Source organism: Microtus oregoni, unplaced genomic scaffold (genome assembly GCF_018167655.1).
Source record: "Microtus oregoni isolate MIOR12 unplaced genomic scaffold, Mior012 000043F_ref0000047, whole genome shotgun sequence".
NCBI classification, from domain to species: Eukaryota; Metazoa; Chordata; class Mammalia; order Rodentia; family Cricetidae; genus Microtus; species Microtus oregoni.
Genome location: NW_024543210.1, coordinates 11,921,893 through 11,947,498, shown reverse-complemented (window position 1 = coordinate 11,947,498; position 25,606 = coordinate 11,921,893). Strand labels below are relative to the sequence as shown.

The 25,606-nt window shown below is 47.2% G+C and overlaps 1 protein-coding gene across 2 annotated transcripts in view; it reads right to left on the bottom strand.

The window, feature by feature from the left end:
• The window catches only part of Ccdc88c (coiled-coil domain containing 88C), a 128,058-nt gene that overhangs the window by 5,523 nt on the left and 96,929 nt on the right, over positions 1-25,606 (bottom strand). For both annotated transcript variants that reach the window (XM_041633394.1, XM_041633395.1), the window contains exons 22-29: positions 23,490-23,676; positions 21,534-21,679; positions 18,690-18,779; positions 17,240-17,478; positions 11,951-12,136; positions 10,349-10,417; positions 2,719-2,787; positions 877-1,145 (exon numbers count right to left, since the gene is read on the bottom strand). In XM_041633394.1, coding sequence (XP_041489328.1) covers positions 877-1,145; positions 2,719-2,787; positions 10,349-10,417; positions 11,951-12,136; positions 17,240-17,478; positions 18,690-18,779; positions 21,534-21,679; positions 23,490-23,676 — 1,255 coding nt within the window. The remainder of the gene's footprint in view (positions 1-876; positions 1,146-2,718; positions 2,788-10,348; positions 10,418-11,950; positions 12,137-17,239; positions 17,479-18,689; positions 18,780-21,533; positions 21,680-23,489; positions 23,677-25,606) is intronic.

Here is a 25,606-nt window from a genome sequence, read left to right as displayed (position 1 = left end):
TACCAACTATGTCCCAGCCCCTATTGCAGCCTATTCTCACAATGGGTGAGCACACAAGTCTCTGATGGGTGGCTGGGCAACACAGGTGTAGGTGTGTGTGTGTGTGTGTGTGTGTGTGTGTGTGTGTGTGTATGTGTGTGCGTGCATGCGTGTCTGTCTGTCTGTCTGTCTGAATGCAATGTGAAGACATGTATGTGGCAGCCAAAGGAAAAACCTCTTCCAATACTGTCTAACTTAATTTTTTTTATTTTTTGGAGACAAGATTTTTCTGGCCTGAAGCTCACCAATTAGCACAGCAGGATGGCCAACGAGCCTCAAGGATCTGCGAGTCTCTGCCCTTTCAATGCTAGAATTACAAGGGGAGAACTACAATGCCCTGCTCCAAGCAAGTTTTCATGCTTCTAAACATTTGAGCAAACAAAAACAAAAAAACCAAAAAAAACCACAGGAGTAGGAATGGCACAAAGCCCTGGGTTCAATCCCTAGTAAAACATACACACACACACACACACCCTGTTACATCATGGCATGTGAAAATCATTCAAATGTCACTGCGTGTAAGCATAGCTGTGCCAGACACGGTCAAAGTCTGCATTCTCTACAGGAGCAGAGCTAGACAGCTCTAATGAAACTACTCAAGGGTCTAGGGACCTGAGATGTTTACTCTGTGGTCCTCAGGAAGCCTGTCCAAGCTGCCAATGGCTGCTGGAGATGACACAGGCTAAGAGGCACTCAGCTCTGCCACAAATGCTGCCAGTGAGCGCTGGTCACAGGCTCTACCCATTTGGTTTCCCAGGGGAAAGCAGCTGCTGTCTGGGACCTGAGTCCCTGCTGTCCCTCCCTGCACCACTGGCTCTGCTGGGCCAGAGAACTCACCTGGGTGGGAGAGCCGCGGTTACTCTCCTCTAGAAATTCCTCCAAGGTGACCATCTCACTGCTGGGTGAGGCCGAGCGGGGCCGTCCCCCGGAGTGGGCTGGAGCTGCACTTCTCTTCTGGACAGTCTCCTGAGGGACAGGCCCATTCCGGAGTGGAGGGTACTCGTGGCGGCTGAGAACAGCACGTCCTGGGGTGCTGGGGTCCCTGCTGGGGATCAGGTCTGAGCTGCTGAAGCTCTCGCAGTGGCTGTGCAGACGGTCAGAGGACCCTGGAGGGCAACGCAGGGCACACGTCAATCTCACTGTCCCCTCTGCTCCCTGCGGCTCACCTGAAACCATCCCAACTGGGAAAACCTGTGCCCAGCTGTGATTCATTCTTCAGTCACTAACACTACACCTCAACTCTTAACAAACTGGTGAAAAGGAAAAGAAACTTCCAGTAAAATTTAAAAATGTATTTAAAATTTTCCCATCTCCTAGGCAGCATTTCTCCATGTTTTATTATTTATTTATTTAGTTAGTTTTTAAAACTCCATGTCTCGTGTTGCACAGGCTGGCTGGTGACCTTGGACCTCTGACCCTCCTTTACCTCCCAAGCGCTGGGATTATAGGCCTACAGCAGGTTTATGCTGTACTGGGGACTCAACTCAGGGCTTCATGCATGCTAAGCCAACACTCTATCAACTGAGCTATATCCCCAGTCCTATTTTTCTATTCTTTGCTTGTGGGGGAGGGGGGGGTTGAGACAGGGTTTCTCTGTAGCTTTGGAGCCCGTCCTGGCCTATTTTTCTATTCTTAAAACAAAATAAAACAAAACCCCTCACAAGAGACAGACACTCCAATTGGTGGCAAGTGTGAGTGCTGAGGTATAAGGTTTACACTGGAGAAAGAAGCCCGGTGCAGACGGATGGATGGATGGATGGATGGGTGGGTGGGTGGGTGGGTGGGGCGTCTCTTGGCTCCACCAGTTTGCACATCCTCCTTGCTCAGCAACAGTGCCCATCTCTTCTACACTGCTCCAACGTCAGTATGTGTGACGCCGCAGCGAGCAGTGACATCGAAATAACTAACCCTGGCACCCTCATCAGCTCTCGTCCACTCACATACTAAAAGTTCACTGAGTGCACATACATGCAAGGCCACTCTTGCAACGGTCAGTCATGTAGAAAGTTAAGAAGAAAAAAATCCTGGTAAGTCTCACACGATAAAGTCATGAGACAGCATATGCCCTCTTCAAATGTGGAGGCAGGACGGGCGGTGTGGCACAGGCCTTTAATACCAGCACTCAGGAGGCAGAGGCAGGCAGATCTGAGTTCGAGGCCAGCCTGATCTACAGAGCTAGTGCCAGGACAAGCGCAAAACAAAAACAAAAACAAAACAAAAAAAACACAACAACAACAACAAAAAATAGAACATCTAAAACTTAAAATTTCTTTAAATCAAATTCAGGCTGGGGATGTACCTCAGTTGGCAGAGTGTTTGGCTAATACGCACAGAGCATCACACATTCTGGCCTTGGCTCTAAAGTGAGCTGGAGAGCTGCCTGGGATACAAAACTCATCTTCTAAGAGGAATCACACTTGTTCTCGGTTCTGCGTGGGAAAGAGCACTGGTCCCTCTCTCTAATCCATGTAGCTTGGGCCCAGAGGAGCTGTGACTTACCCATGTCCTCGGGGTAGGCAGGGGAAGAGGGGACCGGAGCCCTAATCTCCTTGGCCTGTGCTTGGAACCTTGCTGTAGCCTATGGCTGCGCCGGAATGTGTCTCCAGCCCCGCTAGGCAGATCTGAACTCTAAGATAGTGCGAGCCCAGGGCTGACTGTCCTAATAAATGTTTGCCTTACCCTTGAGGCTCAGGGGTGAGCTGTTGCTGGACGTGTTCCTGCTGCTCTCCAAGCTGTTTGGCCGGGACACTGAGAAGAAACGACTGTGTTTAATACAAAGGGCCAATGACCAGGTAGATCCAGGTTAATATCCCTACTTGAGGAAGAAAACATAACAAAGCAACTCTACGCCAGTTCAGGCCAGTGCTCTCAGACAGGGAGGTCTGCATATACTCTTCTGAGGCAACTGGCTTCAGCAACAGGGAGGTAGACATAGCACACAGCAGGCAGCCATAACTGGTTGAGCTAGGTCTCTATCACCAGGTCTAGGCATCTAGTTTAAAACATTAATAAAACAGGCCACATCACAGAATTCTAGCACAAAAAGTACATAGGAGCTCCTCTGGGCAAACCCAGGACTGGGGCTTAGAGACCACCTCTTACTGCACAGAACATTCCGGAACACATGCCCACTGTCCTGTCAGCAGTGAGGTACTGTCCAACGCAGAAGGTGCACGCACGTATATGCGAGCAGTAGTGTGTATCTGAGTGTGTTCTGTACGTATCACAGGAGGTGATGCCAGGATGTGTCTATATGCTGTCTGCATTTCTTCAGCTGCTTTCAGTTACCTGCCTCAAACATTCATCTGCTCTAAATCGAAAACTCAAGGCTCCTAGTAACAAGGGCAGAGGGACCCAGCCTTCATGACTGTGAGGATCAGCCTGAGTCAGTCTGCAGTAATCACCCTGCTTCAGGTGCAGAGGGCAGCACCTCACTCCTTGCCCTGGCTGGACCATCCCTTCTAGGGTCCACAAACCTCTCCTGGTCCACCTGCAGCAGCCTGTACCAGTGTCAGGTGAGAAAACACCTCTGCTGCTGGGCTCTGAGCCCCGAGGGAAAGGGGTAATGTTCCAACATCTCTGTAGCTCTGGAGTCAAGTGCAGTGTGTAACAGCACTGGGCAAGCCTTCAGAAACTCTAGAAGGCCTCTGGCTTGCTGTCCTCAAGGGGCGTCAGTTCGGGTGTCTACACAGGCCTAAGTACCAAGTGTGGTAGGTCCTGGCACAGAGCAGGCATCCGGAACACATCTATTGGCTAAGTGTTTAGGGATAAGCCAAAGAAGACTTGGAGCTTGGGAGCAGTACTGAACCAAGACCCCTGGTAGAGAGGCAGTCGGAACAAACGCAGGCTGTTCTGTATCAGGTACAGGGTTGCTAAATGGAAGCATCTATGTTTATTATTTAATTCTGGTTTTGAGTTAGTGCCTTATTAGGTAGTTTAGGGTAGCCTTGAACACACAACCCTCTCATCTGAGTCTCCCGAGAGCTGGGATCATAGGCCTGAACCATCATGACCACTCACCTGTGTTCATTAAACAATTCTTTTTGTTCCATATTCCAAACAAAGACACTGGAGGGGTTGGGAGGTGTATGAAGAACCTCATGGCCAGGCAACCAGTCAACTGGATATACAGTGAGCTGGTGCACTTGGAAGGGCCCCCCACTCCGGGTAAAGACAGAAGGGCTCTTGGACCAAGAGGCCTCATTAAAGAACCTGTCCTTACCCACAGAATCATAAATAACTAACACCAACACTGTCACACTCTCTAAAGAACGGGTAGAAGACAGGGCTGGCTTCCTCGACGACTTCAAGCACATCAGAAACAAACTAAACTCATGTAAACCTCCAAGGTTTCCCTTCTGAGCAATTTCTTCCTACCCTTCTAGGGTTTATGTTTTTTTAAACATATTTATTTAGCGTGTGTTATGTGTGTGAGAGGGCATGTGAGGAGATCGGAGGACAAAATGGCAGGAGTTGGTTCCCTTCCACCATGTGTGTCCTGGGATAGAATTCAGGCCATCAAGCTTGGTAGCAAGTGCCCTAACCCACTGAGACACCCCACTAGCCCACTGCTTTTTATTTTTAAAACATTCATTACTTTTAAACATTTATTCGCCTGCATGCATGCATGAGTGTGTGTGTGTATACACATGTGTATGGAGGTCAGAGGACAAATGCAGTAGCTGGTACTCTCCTCTGACCACATGGGTTATGTGATCAAACCCAAGTTGCCACATCTGCACTTGGCAAGTGCCCTTACACCCTGAGCCGTTTTGTCAGCCCCCTAGAATTCCTTTTTAAAAACTGAGAACTAGAGACCACTGGGAGAAGCGTGAGCAGCAGCATGGCAGGCCACAATGGAAACAGCAACACCAGCAGTAGCCTCCACAAATTACCTGACCACGGGAGCCTCAGCCCTGCCAACACCAGGAGGAACGACCATCTGAGCCTTGGGCCCGTAGGCACCCGGAAGAACAATCACCAAGGCTCTCTACACCTGAAGAAGCGATTAAGGAAGCCACAGCCCCTAACTACACCAACTGGAGGAAAACGGAGCCCCCTGAAACACAGGCTCCACCTGTTCTGATTGGAGAAAAGAGATGGGTAGACAACAACCTAATGAGCAATACAGCACCATCAGGAACTAGTGGTTCTACAATAGCAAGACCTGAATATCCCAACACAGATGAAGCAGAAGAAAACAGCCTTAAAAATAACTTTATAAAGATGATAGAGGACCTTAAAGAGGAAATGAAAAAGTCACTTAAAGAAAGGAAGGGAAATGAATAGATAACCAAAAAATTGCAAGAAATCAACAAATACTTTAAAGAAAACCAAGAAAAAGCAATCAAACATGGGAAAGAAACGGTTCAAGACTTGAAAACTGAAATAGAGGTAGTAAAAAAGAACAAAAACAAAAACACACAAACCAAGGGAAATCTGGAAACAGAAAACCTGGGTAAACAATCAGGGATTATAGATGCAAGCATAAACAACAGAACACAAGAGATGAGAGAGAATCTCAGGCATTGAAGATACAATAGAGGAAATAGATTCACTTGTCAAAGAAAATGTTAAATCCAACAAATTCTTAACACAAAATATCCAGGAAATATGAGATATCATGAAAAGACTGAACCTAAGAATATGAATTGAAGAAGTCCGGCTCAAAGGCACAGAAAATATACTCAACAAAATCATCGAAGAAAAAATCCCAACCTAAAGAAGTATATGCCTATAAAAGTACAATAAGCTTACAGAGCACCAAATACACTAAACCAAAAAAGCAAGTCCCCTTGTCAAACAATAATCAAAATACTTAACATATAGAATAGAGAAAGAATATTAAGAGCTGCAGAGAAAAAGGCCAAGTGACTTATAAAGGCAGACCTGTCAGAATCACACCAAACTCAACAGAAACAATGAAAGCCAGAAGTCCTGATTGGGTGGCATTATACAGACACTAGGAGACCATGATACCATCCCATACTACTATATCCAGCAAAATTTTCAATCAACATAGACGGAAAAAAAACCCCAAGATATTCCATGACAAAACCAGATTTAATCAAATTCCAACCCAAAGAAGTTAGCTACACCTACAAAAACACAGGCAATTATCTACACCTAAAAAAACACAGGCAATAATCTCACACCAACAAAACCCAAAAAAAGAGAAACACACACACCACCACCAACAACAAAAATAACAGGAATTAGCAATCACTGGTCATTAATACCTTTTAATATCAATACCCTTTAATATCAATGAACTCAATTCACCTATAAAAAGACACAGGCTAACAGACTGGAAACAAAAACAGAATCCATCCTTCTGCTGCATACACGTAACACACCTCAACTACAAAGACAGACATTACCTCAGATGGACCTAAGAAACAAGCTGGTGTAGCTATCCAAAATGGACTTCAAACCAAAATTAGTCAAAAGAGATGAAGGTCATTTACATATTCATCACAGGAAAAATGCACCAAGACGAAGTCTCAGTTCTGAACATCTATGCCCCAAATACAAGGGCACCCACATCTGTAAAAGAAACATCACTAAAGCTTAAATCACACATCAAGCCACACACACTAACAGTGGGAGACTTCAACACCCCACTCTCGCCACTAGATAGGTCTGCCAGACAGAAACTTAACAGAGAAAGGAACTTACAGATGTTATGACTCAAATGGACTTATAACAGACACCTACAGAACACTTCACGCAAAGACAAAAGAATATCTTCTTCTCAGCACCTCATGGATCCTTCTCCACACACTCGGTAACAAAGCAAACCTCAACAGATACGAAACAATTAGAATAACCCTGTGTCTTATCGGATCACCATGGCTTAAAATTAGAATTCAATAACACTAATCTCAAAAACTCATGGAAATTGAACAACGCTCAACTGAATCATCTCACTGGGCCAAGGAAGAAATTAAAGACTTCCCAAAATTCAGTGAAAATGAATCCACAATATACCCAAATTTATGAGACACAATAAAAGCAGTGCTAGGAGGAAAGTTCATAGCACTAAGTGCCTAAAGAAGCTGAAAAAAAAAATCCCACACTAGTGAGTTAACAGAACACCTGAAAGCCCTAGAACAAAAAGAAACAAACTCACCCAGAAGGACTAGATGACAGGAAATAATCAGAGAGTTGAAATCAACAAAATAGGAACAAAAAAGAACAATACAAAGAATCAATGAAACAAAGAGTTAGTTCTTCCAGAAAAATATCAACAAAATAGACAAACAAACCTTTATCCAAACTAACCAAAAGGAAGAGAAGGGAATATCTAAATTAACAAAATCAGAAATGAAATGGGGGACTTAACAATGGACACAGAGGAAATCCAGAGACTATTCAGGTCATACTTCAAAAGCCTGCACTCCACAAAATTGCAAAATTTAAAGGAAATAGACAACTTTCTGAATAAGTATCACTTACCAAAATTAAATCAAGACCAAATAAGCAAATTAAACAGACCTATAACTGCTAACGAAATAGAACAGTCATCAACAGTCTCCCAACCAAAAAAAAAAGGCCAGAGCCAGATGGTTTTGATGCAGAATTTCACCAGAACATCAAAGAAGAATTAATACCAACACTCCTCAAATTGTTCCAAACAACAGAAACAAAAAGAGCTTTGCCAAACTCTTTTTACAAGGGTACAGGCTACCCTGATACCCCAACCACACATACATACAACTAAGAAAGAGAATTTCAGACCAATCTCCTTCATGAACATTCATGCAAGAATACTGGCAAACCGAATCCAAGAACACATCAGAAAAATCATCCACTATGACCAAGTAGGCTCTATCTCAGAGATCCAGGGATGGCTCAACATATTGGTCAATGTAATCCATCACATAAACAAACTGAAAAGGAAAAAAACCACACATGATCATCTCATTAGATGCTGAAAAGCCTTGGACAAAATTTAATACCCCTCATGATAAAGGTCTTGGAGAGAGCAAGGATACAAGGACCATAAATGGACAGAAACTCCCAACAATCCCACTGAAATCAGGAACAAGACAAGACTGTCCACTCTCTCCGTATCTATTCAATATAGTACTTGAAGTTCTCAGTAGAGCAGTAAGAAAATTAGAGAAGAAGTCAAACTTTCACTATTTGCAGATGATATGATACTATGCATAAGTGACTGCAAAAATTCCACCAGGGAATTCCTACAACTGATAAACACCCTCAGTAATGTAGCAGGATACAAGAGCTCTCCTATACACAGATGATAAACAGGCTGTTAAAAAAAATATTCAGAGAAACAACACCCATTGCAATAGCCACAAATAGCATAAAATACCTTGGGGTAACTCTAATCAAACAACTGGAAGACCTGTATGACAAGAACTTAAAATCTTTGAAGAAATCCAAAAAGTTATCAGAAAATGGAAAGATCTCCCATGCTCTTGGACAGGTAGGATAGTGAAAATAGCAATCTTACCAAAATCTGTATTGCAATCTACAGATTCAATGAAATACTCGTGAAAATTCCAGCAAAATTCTTCACAAACCTCGAAAGAACAATACTCAACTTCAAATGGAAAAACAAAAAACCCAGGATAGTCAAATCAATCCTGTACAATAAAGGAACTTCTGGAGGCATCACAATCCTTGACTTCAAACCCTACTATAGAGCTACATTAATGAAAACAGCCTGGTATTGACATAAAAACAGATACATGGATCAATGGAACGGAATTGAAGACCTGGATATCAACCCACACACCTATAAATACCTAATTTTGGACAAAGAAGCCAAAATTGTAAAAGGGAAAAACGAAAGCATCTTCAACAAATGCTGCTGGCATAACTGAATATCAACATGCAGAAGAATGCAAATAGATCCATACCTATCACCATGCACAAAACTCAAGTCCAAATGGATCAAAGACCTCAACATAAAACCCACCACTCTGAACCTCATAGAAGAGAAAGTGGGAAGTAGCCTTGAACGCATTGGCACAGGAGACCACTTCCTAAATATAACTCCAGTAGCACAGACACTGAGAGAAACAATTAATAAATGGGACCTCCCGAAACCAAGAAGCTTCTGTAAAGCAAAGGACATGGTCAACAAGACAAAATGGCAGCCTACAGAATGGGAAAAGATCTTCACTAACCTACATCAGACAGAGGTCTGATCTCCAAAATATACAAAGAACTCAAGAAACTAGACATTAAAAGAACAAATAATCCAATTAAAAAAAATGGGTACAGACCTAAACAGATACTCTCAACAGAAGAATTTCAAATGGCTAAAAGATCCATAAGGAAATATTCAACATCCTTAGCTATCAGGGAAATGCAAATCAAAACAACTCTGAGATACCAGCTTACACCTGTCAGAATGGCTAAGATCAAAAACACTAATGATAGCTTATGCTGGAGAGGATGTGGAGTAAGGGAGAACCTAGACAACAAAGAAGACCCTAAGAGAGACATACATGGATCTACTTTGGAAGGAGAAAAAGACAAGATCTCCTGAATAAATTAGAAGCATGTGGGATAGGGTGGAAGGTGGAAGGGTTGTGAATTGTAGGCTGATTGTTCTTTGCTTTATGTCTAAAATCCAATTATGAGTGAGTTTATATTATATTTGTCTTTCTGGGTCTGAGTTACCTCACTCAGTATGGTTTTGTCTAGTTCTGTTCATTTGCCTGCAAATTTCAAGATGTCATTATTTTTTTTACTGCTGAGTAGTACTCCATTGTATAAATGTACCACTTTTTCCTTATCCGTTCTTCAACTGAAGGGCATGTTCTACTTATTACGAATAATGCTACTATGAACATGGTTGAGCAGATGTCCTTATGGTATGATCGAACACCATTTGGGTATATGCCCAAGAGTGGTATTGCTGGGTTTTGAGATAGATTGATTCCTAAAATTAGGAGAAATCTGAGAAATTGCCGTAATGATTTCCAAAGCAGCACCCTCCAGGTGTGCCTGGGAGTCCTAGTGACTAATGTAGGGAAGTTAAGAAGATGTTTTAGGAAGCCCTGCAGCTTGCCCATGTTGTTTTCAGAACCCGGGGCTTCTAGGGGGACAGTAAATTCCCTACCTGGAGAGGCTGCCAAGTAGAACTGTGTGGAAAGTTCCTGGCAGGGCGGAGAGGCAGGCTCAGAGACGCCCCAGTCCCTGCATCTCCATGTCTACCAGAACAATTCCACCCTCACCTCTCTCGTGTGTTAATATCCATGACGCCCGTGCCACGTGGCTCAAACTCAAGAGTGCAACCAACAAAAACCACCTAACCACACAGGCTGCTCACCTGGCTGCCGGTGGTAGGGCCCCTCAGGCTCCATGGAAGGCTCACAGAGATTGTCTTCTGAATTACAATCTAAGGAGAGAATAAAGTTAATGTGTTGGGGTTTCTAGAATGCCTACAACCCACAAGGAAAACCCTGGGGTCCCGGGCTACATGGCCAACTCAGGCCTTTGTTCAGCCCCTCAATCAAGCAAGCAAGAGAAGGTCCAAGGGGTGAGGGAGGGGTGTGGATGGTGCCTCTGCTCATCTGTCTACCTGGGAAGAGAAGATGGGCTAACGCACTGGACTGACCCCATCCAACTCAAGTCACACTGTGCTGTGCATGAAGGGCAGGTGAGCTCTGGCCTTGGGGCCAGGGAAAGCAGCCAAGAGTCTAGTGCCCCGGGAACTTTCCAACCCCCAAAGCTGGCAGCACCAAAGGCAGAGGGCGTGTGATCATCTTTAAGGGCCACAATGTCATCAAGTGGGGGGAGGAAGGAAAGAAAAAGAGCAGACAACTGGGACCCACCATCTAAGCGGGGAGGGTGAGCAAGCCTAGAGCCCTCAGCCCCTAACAAGATATTAGTCAGCAAGAGGCCTCTCCAAGATTGCCTGTTTCTATCTGAACACTAAATGTGGGGTCATATCTGAAAAGATCTCCATACTAAAATCAGTTACCTACCCGCTGGCAACAAGTATCCAGACTGTGAACTCAGGGACCCCATGAGTGTTGCTTGTGTTTTATAGCACCAAGGCTGTGCATGCTTCCTTCCAAGGCTGAGTGTATAGGCATAGCCCCGGAGAGGCCATCATATTCAGCTGTTTCTTTTTTCCTTTATTTTATTTTCGTATTTTCATCTTCCTTCAATCATATGGAGGGCGGTTCCCTTCTGTTTGCGTATTCTAGACTTTCAAATGCCTCTCTCTGGCCATCACTTCTTTCATAGCATCCTGTTCTTGTTTTGCGGCCATAGTAACTTTTCTGACCACCATCAGGCAATTTAACACTTCCGTCTCAATGCTTCCAAACACCCCAGTTTAGGCCAGTGATTTCTGCATTGGCTTTTCCTCTGTTAGGGGCTGCAGGCTCTCGTGTGCCTACAGAATCCTTGAGCCTCTGTGGGCTTTATGTGACAGCTGAACAAGCCATTTGGCTGGGATCTCTTCAGCTAGTGAGACTCAGACTACTGATTTTGCACCTGAGGTGTGTACAGCCACTGGAGTGCAAGGATATAGCTATCTGCAAACCCTTCACTGATGTTGTTGTTTTCGGTATGGGACATTTGCCCTCGGTTCTGTCAACAGACTTCTGGGTTAGAGACCCTCTCATTCATCCTTTCTAGAGAAAATATCTTCTGACTCCAGGGAGCTGCCTGGTATCAGCCCAGCCCTGGTGACACCAATGCCTGAATGCTCTTGTTGATGGGTCCTGAGGCTTTTCTCGTGGTACTTAGGCCTACTGGATGGTTGAATTATTTATCCAAACTCACTTGGCTGGTAAGTAGAGACAAGGCTTGCACCAACTTGTGACTTAGAAGTCTTCATCAGCTTTTCCCCTCTGAGAATATCTCTGGTCTTAAGAAGGCCCCAGGCCCAGAGCTCATCATCTAGAGAGGTCATACTCACCTTTGCGGCCTGGGTGCTTGGGGACTGAGGTGGAGCTGGAAGGGGCTGCCGTGATGGCTGAGCTTGAAAAAGTCCGGGAGCCAGGCTCTGAGGGCCAGGACTTCACAGCTGGGTCTGTGGAGGCATCTGTGCGATCAACACTGCCTCCTCGTGGGGACCCTCGCTTTGGTTTTAGATCCCCGGAGCCTGGGGCAGAAGACATTGAGAAATGAGGTTGTGAGCCCGAGTCAAGGCTGGGCAAGCACATGGAGGCCCAAAGCAGGTGCAGCAGGGCACAGAGACTACAGAGACACAAGCTGGGTGGTCCCCCAGCTAGGACTGAGAGTAGGAGGCTACCAAAGGCTAGCTCAGACTCCAGTGTGGGCCACATGGTTATCACTGGGGGACTAGTGGGAAAGAAGGACACAAGCGGAGAAATAAAATGTTGGGGATGATCCAAAAGTCAACTATGGGGTACGCTTTCTGTGATCCTCTACAAATCCTGTCTCAACAGCCCGAACAAGTACCTGCAGCTGTCTCCAACCCTGCCACTGAGGTGCTAAGGGCCCTGCCAACTGGGTTCTTTGGGGTGTCAAAAGGAAGTTCACTGACAAGCTCACCACAGTTTGTTCTCAGAAACAAAACAAAAATAAAACAAAAACCCAAAAAGCTTTAATCTCTGCAAGGCGGTTTTCACCTTGTATCTTAGGATTTTATGCAGTGCTAAATTTTCTGCTACAATCTCATTTCTCATTGTCTTCTGCCCCAGGCCCCGGGGATATACCTGCTGAAATTAAGCAATATTGCTGAAAAGCACTACCTCCAAATACAAACAAACCAACACCCCCCGCCCCAAAACACCTAACCAAAAGTGAGTGTGGGATCTCCAGATAGAAAATATAAATGAGCAGGGAGGGCTGAGGGCACAATGAGATGGCATCATATGGAAGACCCAGGGTTCGAGCCCAGCATCTCAAAAGAAAATAACCCCGAATAAACAAAAGAAAACATGGGAGCATTCCCAGCAGCTGGCTAGGCTGAGGTGGAGGTTGCTCTCGCATAAACTGGCTCCTCGGCCCTTCCACTCCAGAGTTCTTCTCCGTGTGGTCTCAAGGCTCAGATCTTAGGATCTGAACCGAGGAGGAGATTAGATTTTGGATGCTAACCCTGATGAGAAGCAAGACTCGAGTCTGGTAGAATGGATAGTGACGAGGCCTTCCTGTGGGTTATGAAAATGAAGTTCCAGAGGGGAGGTGGAGATGGGCACACAGCATGAGCACCAGACAGACAAGCACAATTCCAGCAGCATGCGAGGAAGACAGACTCTGGGGTCAGGCACCACGATGGCTGGGTGTTCTTAAAGACAGGGTCACAAGCTGAAGTCAGCGGCAATGGTAACCAACCTTAACGCTGTCATAGCTGCAGGTTTATATGGTCACCTGGTTTCTAGGGTGACACTTTTTTTCCCTGTGCAGCACAGCACTGACAATAACCTTTCCTTTTCAAGATAAACTGAAGTGCAAGCACTGAGTCACTTTAAGGGAGAACATGTAATAACCATACAGGAGACAGGGCCACGGCCCAAATCACAGAGCTGTGGTGTGAGGCAGACAATGACGGTGCTGGTGACCTCTCTGGTCAGCATCTTCCCCTGCTCTGGCTGTAACTTAGGTCTTGATATATGTTCTGTCCACTATGGCTTTAATGTCACCACGCACGATGTCAAAGAATCACAACACAGCCTTAAAACTCCACTCTGGCTGGGCGGAATCAGTTCAATTATTCAAAATGCTAAAAAAGTGCAGGGCCACCCTTCAAAACACAGACTGGGGGCTTAGGAGCGGAAGGCAGCAGCTGTGTTCTGACCAAGAGAGGGGAGCAAAGTTGAGCTGCTTAAGAATAAATCTCTAGAAAGGCAGCTCCCAGTCTGGCGGGACTTCAGGAAGCGCAGCGACATCTAACCACGCCTGCTTTGCACGCGCACAACAGAAGCTTGCAGACGCGGGAGGGGGAGGAACATGAGGCCTCTTCACTTACTTAGCACCGGTCTCCTGGCCCAAGGGCAAGTAAATGCACGTACATCCTGAGGGTCCCCTAAAACTGTGCTGTGCTGAAGAATGGTCCAGGGAGCATGAGAACTCATCTTCTATTTTGCAATCAGAATCCACGATGGCTACTTTGTAACTGGGGTGAGGAACAGTGGTTCCACTAGGGACTAACTTCCTTTGGCTGGCAGTTTGAATTTTAGAAATGAAGGAGGGATACATGATGCAGACACATGGTAAAGGAGGGGTCAGAAGTCCCCAATGTCTGAGAAAGAGACAGACTCGCTGGGAGAGGATGGGATGTCAGAGGAAGACCAGAACCGCAGGCGTTTAGAGAGAGCTGGGTGGGCCGACGGAGACTTGTCTTTATCCTTGCTTTGGCTTCTCAAAAAGGGACTCTTTTTGCGCTGGGATGCTAAATTGTTATCATTGTGATAACCCAGAAGAGGAAAAACAAGAAAACAAACAAATGAAATGAACAATAATCACAATGAATCTAGGCTAGCAAAAAGTACTTAGGAAAGCGGAGTCCTGTCCAGCCAGTACCCAATACCTGGGGCCAGAACTGTTTATGCTCTGACTCAATTTAATTTAGTGGCACACCGGTGCCAACCATTACTCCTGAGGTGCATCAGGAGAACGATACGCTGCCCCAGGAGCTGCCGGTTCAGATGACTTTTCAATTTCAGTGTGTTAAATTATTAAATACGAATGCTTATTAACATGGAAGCCAGCTTTCTTACTCATTCATTTTAATGACAGGTTCCCTGACAACTCATTGGACACACCTAATGACATGCTGGCCCACTGTCAGGGTACAGTCTGCCTGAAGCACTCACAAAAGGCTGTAATTCTAGAACCTCCTCCTTTGGCAACATGAGTTTAAAAGCACTCAAATGTCTTTTTCATCCCCCTCCACCCGAGACCAGGGGGAATGATTTCCTTTCAGATCCCCCACGTCCTCCATTCCTTGAAGTGGAGTTCCTGACGGTACCTGCCAGGGTATTCACTGCTCCAACAGATGTCTGGTTTAGGATTAAAGTGGAGACCAGATGCTCTGCTTTTCTTTTGCCACAGCACCACCTAGTGGCCAAATCCCGCATTACAGACTAAGGGTTCCAGGTTAGTGACCACAGCTGAGGGAGGCACCAAACAACTCCACAGCTGCTGTCACTCCAGACAGTGCCAACTCAGGAGTCTGAGGCTGAGACACCGGGCTTGGATCTCTATTACTATATCGGCTTTGCCTCCTCAGTGCTACCTTTGTGAGACCATCTTCTAGAAAATAAATAAATAGCATAAAAAATGGACAGTAATAATGCCCACATTGTGGGTTAGGAATCAGAGGAGATAGAGACCTTGTGAAATGGCTTAAAGGGTACTCTCAGCTCAGCTCCCAGCGGCAGACACTTTCTCTGAAAGTCTGCTTGCTTGCCTTCTGGATTTTCGGGTTTTTCTTTTTTTTCTGAGACAGGGTTTCTCTGTGTAGCCCTGGATGTCCTGGAACTCGCTTTGCAGAACAGGCTAGCTTCAAACTCAGCGGTCCATCTGCCTCTGCCTCCCAAGTGTGAGGACTAAGGGGATGTGCTACCATGCCAGGGCTTCTGAAAGCTTTCTCAACTCAGTTAAACTAAGCACAACTAACTCATTTATTCAACTTAAACAACAATATAAGCAGAAATGGAAAATATTCAAAAACTGCCGATATGGAAACTGGAAGACCCTCGCTGGCTATCAGAAATGTTAATGTTTAGAGCTAGTTAAGGGCTGAGGCGTGGCAGCTCTCACCTGTCATCCCAGGACTCAGGAGGCTGAGGCAGGAGGAATGCCATGAGTTCACAGCCTGTCTGGGTTATGTGAGTTTAGACTGAGCTGCAGCATTGGACCCTGTTCGCTCTGACTCACCTTTCACCTACTCCCGTCTGCATAAAGGACAGACACAGCTGACGGGAGCACACACACGTCATGAAGTGACATGAGCACTTGCAGTGGTGAACATGCCGCAACCCACAAGAGAGGGCACCTGTGACTCCTCCTTATGTGTTCTGTCAGCCCGACAGCCCGGGCTTCCCTGAGATACATTCAGAAAGTTCCAGTGTCTTTAATAAAACTTTAAGGTACTTAGAATGAAGGTCTGGCATAAATAACCCAGTACTCCCTCCTTCCACGCCCCCATTAGTGAAAAGTAAATTTGAACTTCTTGACATGTTTAAGGTAACTTGTATTTCAGATTCGATGTTAGTCATTTTCGATTTAACATTGGAAATTTGGACCTAGCTTCAAAACTGTTCAGTCACTACAGTGGTGACCGTGATAACAATGTCTGTATCATACCGGCCTTGCCAACCTCTTCTTATTGTATGTTGTGTGCACAACCATCTGTATTGTTTTTAAAAAAAAAAAAAAGAGCTGGGCACAGTGGTGCACATCTTTAATCCTACTTGGGAGGGAGACTCAGGTGGATCCCTGAGTTCCAAGCCAGCCTGGTCTACAGAATGAATCTCAGGACAGCCTGGGCTGCACAGGGAAAAAAATTAATAGATTTTTTTAAAATTTTATGTGTACGAGTGCTTACTTGTGTGTGCATTGTGTGTGTGCAGTGTCTGTGGAAACCAGAGAGGGGCATCAGATTCCTGGAGCTGGAGTTACAGACAGTTGTGAGCTGCCATGCAGGTGCTGAGAATCAAAGCCATGTCCTCTGCAAGAGAAGCCAGCGCTCGTCTCTGCTGAGCCGTCTCTCTAGCCCCAACAATCTATCTCTTAGATGAGCTTTTTATTGCACAGGAGCATGGTAAAACACCTCAGCGGTGAAGTGCTGCCAAGACCAAAGGCATGCACCAGCACACCCACGTGCAGCTCGTCCGGTCTGAGACGCTTAATGAACTACAACACGAACGACTAGTGTTCCTGTCTTCAGAATTCCTGGCCAACCCCAAACGCCAACCTTCAGGGGAGATACACCCAGTGTCCCAGGACTACAGTGCTCAGGTCCACGTGGAAGGTGTGGTAAATACGTGTGTACAGAAACGAGCTAACCATAACCTTTGACACACCTGAGGGAACTCCAGATGCGTAGCCCATGTAATAAATGGTGCTTCCCATTCTAAAGTAACAACCTAGCCATAGCAGAGACGGGCTTGGTGACATGCCCAGGTAGGGGACATGCATACTGCCACATTCCCACGGAGACACGGCACACCCGATCAGTGGGTGGAGCTGTCAGAGCTTCTACCATTGCTCTATAACATCTGGCAGAAGCACCTACCTTTCCCTACAGGCCCGTTGTGGGTGTCACGTTCTTCTGTACAGTTTGAACCGGATGTGGGGTTGTCAGGGCTCTCTGTCTGTGATCTGACAGTCTGGGAGGCAGATGGTGAGGCAGGGTCTGAGGGCTCCAGCTGCCAGGAGGAGTTATCTGTGGTGGATTTTAATCGTTCTCTGGAGCCTTCTTTCTTTGGTTTGATAAGTTTGACTAGGGCTTTAGCTCCAATCCAGTGGTTCTTCCTAGTGAGAAGAATTTTAGGAGTTACAACCCATGCTCACACGAGGCAAGCAATGGCACTGGGTTGGAGGTGTGGCTCTGTGGAAGGGTTCTTGCCTCGTATTCACAAGGTCCCGAGTTGGATCCCAATAACCTCAAGAAAAGAGGGCGGTGTTCATGAACATCGCCATGATCTTATTTACACGGCTGAGGCCTGGAACTGAGAAGCCTCGCTGTTGGGTGCAGGCTCTGCAGTTAGCAGAGGGTATGCGGCATCAGACCATGCTGGTCTCCTAGAAGGTGACACTTAGCTGCACTGTTACTCATCTCTCCTGTGCAAGAACGGGGCTGTGCTGTCTAGCTGCTTTTTGTTTTGTTTTCCCCGTGAAAGTCATCTTCAGGCGTAGCTGCTGAAGTCAACCAGTGACGGCTGGTGCTCACTGACTGGCATTCAGGAGGCGCACCAGGGGCAGAGGTGTCTGGGTTAAAGGGAACCGAGGGCATTCTCGGGTACCTGGAGGAGCGCCCCGCTACACACCTCCGGCTCTTGTTCACCTGTCACTCCTACTCCTCGCTGCAGCCTCAGTTTCCTCACCACATACAAGATGGAGACTGGGCGTCGCAATGCAGCTTCCGTGAAGGACTGGTGGTAATTTCAACTCCACAGCCTAGCCCAGGCAGTCTAAAGGGACCGCTCTCAAGGCTTCAGGCCAGCGACCAGGTGGAATACTACAAGAGATGATGGGTAATCTACAGGCACTGAGCTAGCCCCATAACCCTGCTCATGGGGGTAGATTCACTGTCCATGCTTATAAAGTCATCCCTTGTAGACAGTGTGTCTACACAGGGAATAAGGCCATTGTATATACCACATGTGATAAGTGTGGGGCCCAGGCAGGGGTTCCGCTCACGATCCCTTTCCTTCCCGGGACCCTGGCTGTGCTGCCGACATCATGTTAAACTCCGACAAGCCAACTACGTCATTCAACTTTAATGACTGACTCACAACTTTCTGACTCGGATCAAGGTTCACCCCAGTGTCTCATCAGGGCTGGCTGGCACTTGCCACCCCCTCACAGGACCAGCTGGGGTATACAGGGCAGGGCTGAGAGCTCTTACTTCTTTGCCCTAGGCCTGTGGTTCTCCATCTGTGGTCGTGATCCCTTTGGACAACATATCAGATATTTACATTACGGTACTGTACAAGGACTGTGCACCGATAAGATCTACTCACTTCTTTGGAGCAGGGTCATAGAACTTGTACTGATCCATAATTTTTTCTTCCAGTTTTTCCTTGTGTCTCCGTAAAGCATTTAATTTGTCTCTGTGAACAGAGGGACAGGAAACTGATCGATTCAGTTTAAATAAACAAGTGAGAGTACTCAACATCCCAATCTAGATCAGAAATCGGTGTCTGGATTCGGACCTCAGGGGGTTCGATCCTACACTGCTCACTGAATTGGGAATTTAGGGTCAGCAGTACCAGCTATGCATCCAGCCGGCCTTGTTGGCCTACTCCTTTACTCCCAGCACTTGGGAGGTAGAGGTGGGTGGATCTCTTTTGAGTTTGAGGCCAGCCTGGTCTACACAGTGAGTTCCAGTCTAGCCAAAGCTTCAAAGTGAGTTCCTATCTCAAAAAATCAAAACAAAAACCCAGCTATTCATCTCTTGGAACACCTGTGGTCAGCTAAGTGGGCTTAAGGAAGCAAATCTCTGACCACCTGAGAACTCACGCTCTGAACTCCCATGATTTCCCAGCCAGGCCAAACTGTGCAGGACTCGGTACCACTGGCCTGAGGCAGACACCCTAATGCAGCAATGTCACCAGGCACGTTGGCACTTGAACACTGAGACTGAATGCCAGTGTAGCAAAGGCACCCTGGGGCCTGGTAATAGCTTGTGAGGCTCACTGCTTTCAGAGGACAAGCAAGAAGGCAACAGGCTGAAGGCCACAGACTGGGGCCCGAGGCAAGCTGAGCACGCCCTGGGCAGCCAGCCCCGGCAGAGCAGCCATGCAGGAAGAAAGCATCTGGGTATGGTGACCCCTTGAAAATCCAGAAGCTCAGGGGCCAAAGCAAATCTCTGCTTCTAAATGGCGGAAACCGGCTTACGCCAGTTTCAACATCACAGTAGCAACTGGCAGTCCCAGTGCCTCTGCTTCCTGTCTGCCATGCTTGCCGAACTCTGCGGGCCTTCTGTGTGGTCAGCTGGCTCCAAGCCCCTAGCTTCCTCATGGGAAAGTGAGGCCCTAGGCAGTAACTGCTCAGGTTACTTCATTGCTGAAGCAGAGAAGATCACATCTATGCGGAACACTTTCCCAAGAGCCCCATGAAGGCTGCACTCTGGGAAAAGGCAATGAGGTGCACGCTGCTTGGAACAAGCTGAGACGGTGTGCCAATCCACCGGCCTGACACAGACACTCTCTAATACAGAAAACATTACCAATAATCTCCCTAGGACCAGTCTTCTACGCTGTTTCGTTAGTATCTGCCCAACCTCGGCTGGGGACTCTACCACATGGATTACAGAGGGTAAACTTCAAGCAACTGCCACTTAGATCCCAAATTACAGTGTGGGCTGGCACATGAACCATCCTGAAGGTGGCAAGCAGATGCATCAGGCAAAGAGGAGGCAGAGTTACATCAGAGAGAACTGGGAAAACACCAGGGATTCAGTGACCACACCTCTCCATAAACACGCCACTTCCTGCCTTTGTTTTGAGACAGGGTCTCTCCACGTAGCCTCGGCTCTCTTGGAATATGATATGTAAACCAGGCTGGTCTCAAACTTACCAGAAATCCACCTGTCTTTGCCTCCTGAGTGCTGGGATTGAAGCCACGCACCAACATGGCTCACTCTTCTTGTCTCAAGCACACTGAGCCCAGCAGCACAGGGCTTGCTCAAGATGCTGGCCATCGGGAAGGACAGGCATGATATACACAAGCATGGTACGCTCGGATTATCCAACTGTGGGTTTCCAGCATCACTGTTCTTCCTCGCATTCACCACCGCTGACAAGTGACAAGACACGCATCCCTTCGGATGTCCCAGTAGAGCAATGTCTAGCGGGGCAATGTCTAGAGGGGTCTCACCTACATTCCTGATCACCTGCCACACCCGCCCCTCCCTATCCAACCTGGCCTCTCTCATCTCAGCACCACAAACGGACCCCTCCACGTGCCCTTCTGTGCCTCTCTAATCCCTATGGGAGGGGACACAACTCTGTTCAGACCTGTCGCCCCAGGGTTCCAGGCTCCCATGGAGGAGGCTGGGGGGGAGGGAGGCGTTAAGCAAGGCACGGGACAAACTTACTTACTTGCTACAGTCACGTGAGATAGAAACTGATTCCCAGTTTTTAATCTGAACTCGATCCCTGAGCTACATCTGGTGCTAGCTGCCTGTTTCTACAAATGAACTCAAGTCCAGAAGTAGAGAGAGACACCCCCGCCCCCAGTGGCAGATAATGCTACAGAAAAAGAAAATGAAGGCAGAGGATATAGCTCAGTTGGTGGAATAACTGCTATGGATGCATGTGAAGACCTGAGTTCGATCCTCAGAACCATCTAAAAAGCCAGACCGAGTGGAGTGCCCTTGTAATCCCAGCAGGGAAGAGAGGAGACAGGAGGACCCAAGGGGTTCACTGGCCAGCCAACCTGGCCTAATCAGGAAGGTACAGGCCAATGAGAGGCCTTATCCCAAATGACACTCCAGGTGGAACTCTGGCCTACACACCACACACACACACACACACACACACACACACACACACACACATGTACCCCTTTCCACACATGTGTTTTCACAGAGAAAGGGCACCTGGGAGCAGAAAACCTCACATGTGCACAAGTTAACCTCTACCTCTTTCAGAAATCAAGAGCATTCCATAAAATGGTACAGTTCCATCTCCAACCCTCCAACCCTAATGGCTAGGGGCTGCTCTTTGTCTCGAAAGCAACAGGTGTATTGGGGGAGGAGAAGACAGGACGTCAGGGGACTGAGCAAAGGCTGCGTACTGTAGGGGTGGAGGACAGTGGCAGTGGGGGGGGGGCCTCATGGACACGCCTACCGTGGCACTTACATGTACTGTTTCTGCTCCTCGTGGTACTGCTCCTTGTTCTCCATGTTCTGCTCCAGCAGCATCTGGTTCTGCTGGCTCAGCAGCTGGATCTGGCTCAGCAGGTGATGGTTCTCCTCCTCTAAGTTCCCCTTGAGACGGGAGAGCAGCTGAAACACAGACCAAGGCTGTGATGCTATGCTGGGAACCCAGCCTCTCGAGGGAAAGGAACACTGGCACAGGGCGTCCACCTTGGTGCTGTCTGCACCTGGGAAGGATCGACAAGTCTGGAGCCTGCATTTCCTACGTACACACCTGGCCCAGCAGCCAGCTGCAGCTCGCGGCTGTTGGGAGCACAGGTGAGCCACTCTAATGGAGGTGTGAAGCCAGACACACAAGTGGGTGCTGAAAACTCAATGTGAAAAAGGGGAGTACAAGATTACATTATGAAATGATATTTTTGATCTATTGGTTCAATAAAATGTTACTGCAATTAATTTTCTGGGGCCAGGGATGTGGTTCAGTGGTAGAGGGCTGCCTGACATCCCAGCACCGAAAAAAGAAAAATTTATTAATCTTGAAAAGAACTGTTTTGAAGGCGGCTACTACACCGTGCTAAGTCACACATGTAGTTTCCATGGATTTCAACTGGAAACTCTGCTGTGAAAGACAGCCTTTCCTGCCAACCCAGAGACTAAAGACTGTGGCCCTTCCAAGACAACACAAAAGCAACCTAAGAGTGGCTATGCCCCAACAAAACTACACTCTCACACATACTGACAACAATCTCATATCCTTTCCCCTAGCCACAAACATCACTGTTTGTTTGATTTTTACCTTCAACCATTAAAAATGTCAAGAGCCATTCTTAATCCGTGGGCTGTGTAACTGCAGGTGATAGGGAGACTCTGGTCTGTGCACTGAAGTTCAGACTTTCGTTTTAGAACAGCACTGTGGTGTAGCAGGAAGGCCCAGAAGCGTGGGAAGCAGAGACCGGGCTCCTGTCCGTCATGTACCTCACTGAGGATGGAATGAGCTAATGGGTAAGCCACAGTGAAACTCCCAGCATGCCACAGGAGGGAAACCCCATAAGACCAACTTCACTAATCAAAGGATCAAAGTCTACCTTTTAATTTTCAATTATTTTTTACAACTAATATGTATATAATGAACAGAACTGGAAGGACAATAGAGGTTAGACCATTTTCTTTGCTAGAACACTTCTTTGAGGTCCAAAGAAATGGCTCAGTTCATAAAAGCACTAGCCATGCAAACCAGCAAGCATGTGCATGAACGCACACGCTCAAAAAGAATCCTCCTGCAATGGCAGTCTCCAGTGGATATGGGTTCCCTGAGCAGTGAGAGCCCTCCCCAAGAGGGCACTGGGCCAGGGTCTCACTCTCTCATCCTCCATGGGCAGCTCATATTTGGCTGGGTGATTGGATACTAGCGCCTGGGACTTGTCTCCCAGGGGTGTCTCAGAAATCAGGAGAGAAATCACTTGCTTTCCTCAGTCTCTCTCTATACAGTGGGGTCTATCTGATATTCTATTTGAAGAAGGTCTTTGCTTCCCACAATGGCCATTTCTGACCCAGCTCTATGCCACCAGCAGCTAAATCACCCAGGGGAACGAAGCCAGGCAGCCACACTCAACTCCAGGCCATTTTGCTTGAATAGCTGTCTACCGAAATGAAGAGGTAAAGAAGATGGTGCTGCCATGTCCTGAAGGACTGACAGGAGCCACTGCCAACCTCAGGGAGCAAATGTCAGACAAAGTGGCCTCTGAGATGTCCCTAGCCCTGGTGGCGTTCGGGTCTCACCTTGGGTCCAAAGTGAGGGCTGTCACTGCTCAGGGAACCCATATCCACTGGAGACTGCCATTGCAGGAGGATTCTTTTGTGTGTCTGTGTGTGAGTGTGTGCGTGCATGCACATGCTTGGCTCCAGCCCCTCACCAGACCTGCCCAAAGCCACACCTCACCTCACAGTGGTTGTCCAGCTTGGTCAGTGAGATGTCCATGCTCTGGTGCTGCTCCTTAAGCTCGTCAAAGCGCGCCTGCCAGCGGTTCAGCTCCAGCTGGGAGTTGTTCAGGGATGTTTTCAGCTCCTTGGTGTGGGCATGCAGCTCTTCGTATTCCCCTTTCAGCTGGTGGTGCAGGAAACTGACCCTACGGGGAGGAGAGCCACAAGCAAAGGGGCTGAAAAGCATTTCAAAGACAGAAAGGCCTGCAGCAGCTACGGTTTCTGTACCCGTTCTGACAGTGGCAGGCTGTGCGAGCTGTTAACTCCTATGTGTAGCATAAGAATTCTGAACAAGGGGCTGGAGAGATGGCTCAGAGGTTAAGAGCATTGCCTGCTCTTCCAAAGGTCCTGAGTTCAATTCCCAGCAACCACATGGTGGTTCACAACCATCTGTAATGAGGTCTGGTGCCCTCTCCTGGCCTGCATGCATACACACAGACAGAATATTGTATACATAATAAATAAATAAATATTAAAAAAAAAAAGAATTCTGAACAAAACCGTTGCTTTTCAGCCGTGTTCTCTGGGGCTCTAGGAGGGCACCTCTGATGCCATGCTGGCCTGGGTGGGGGGAGAGAGGACAACACGCATGCAGGCTAAGATACTGGCCTAAATGGGACATCAAGGTCAGTAGCCTTCTACATTACAGTTTAGGCGTTCTGGTGTAAGTGGAAAAAAGAGCTACGGGAGAAAAAACATTGGGGAATATTTTTACTCTAAAACACAGCACTCACTCTTCCAAAGGAGAAAGGAAACCAACAGTCCCACTCAGCCAGGACACCTAAGAACCACGTTAACCACCAGCATGGCACAGTAACGCTACAGGTGCAATACTGGTACCTACTTGACAGTAACCAACAGCTCAGCTCTCTAACTGGACTTAAGAGCCACTCAACAAGAGGGAGATCATGCCTGGTACTGGAAACCTAGCTAAGTAATCAGAGCTAGAGAAATCATGGCTACTGGAGGAGAATCTACAACCAGTAACTTACTAAACCAGCATAATCCCTAATAGCCACCTATAAACAGTTGACCTTAGACCTACAGGTAAGTGTAGTTTCACCCCTCATCAAGGAAACTTCTCTTTGCAACAGAAGCTACGACAGACAACTACAACCAATCAATATGTAGAGACGTAGAGCCTAGTTCCAACATACTTCTACAGACATTCCTACATGGAAGGCTCAGGGAACACTGCAGAAGGGGGGGAAAAGATTCTCAGAGGGGCTAGAGGTGGCCCAGGGGTTAACAGCACTTGACCGCTCTTCCAGAGGTTCTGAGTTCAATTCCCAGCAACCACACGGTGGTTCACAACCATCTATAATAGGATCTGACTGCCTCTTCTTGTGTGCATGAAGGTAGATGACACAAATACATGAATAAATTAAAAAAAAAGATTCTTAGAGCAGAGGATCGGGGACTTTACTGTGTGAGATTATCCCCTAGAGTATCATCAGAAACTACACCCATGCAGTCTTACAAACACGACTGCCCAAACATGAGCTGAACAAGGAGGACACCAAAGAACATGCCACCCAGCATGAGGACCTCAGGAGACCTCAACCCTACCCAAAGAACTCCAGGCAACTGAGTAGAGCTGGGAGCTGGCCCTCCCAGGAAGAGAGCACACCAACTGGTTGTCCAGTGCCAAACATCAGTCCTGAAAACACACATACAAGCCTGTGACTCTAGGCAGGCGGGGCTTATCTTATCTAACACAGGTGTTTTCTCTGCTAGGTACACGGCTGCCACTCTGCACTCTGGACACCGACTGCATTTCAGCACTGTGCCTGGGTCTGTTTAACACAGCAAGATGAGGACTCACGCCACCGGCAATTCGGTCCTGAGAGGACTCTGGTCCACAGTGGGAAAGATGTTAGAAGGGAGCTGGTGAACCTGACAACTGGGATATTTTGTGAACGCTGTATGTACCAACAAAAGATCCATGAACAGGAGGGAGATGCTGGTTCCAGATGCGTACTAGTGACTGGGTGAATCTGCTGAATAAGGAGGACCACTATGGCTCCGGTGGGCTGGGCTGACATCTGAAGACGGCTATGCTATCCAGATACATGA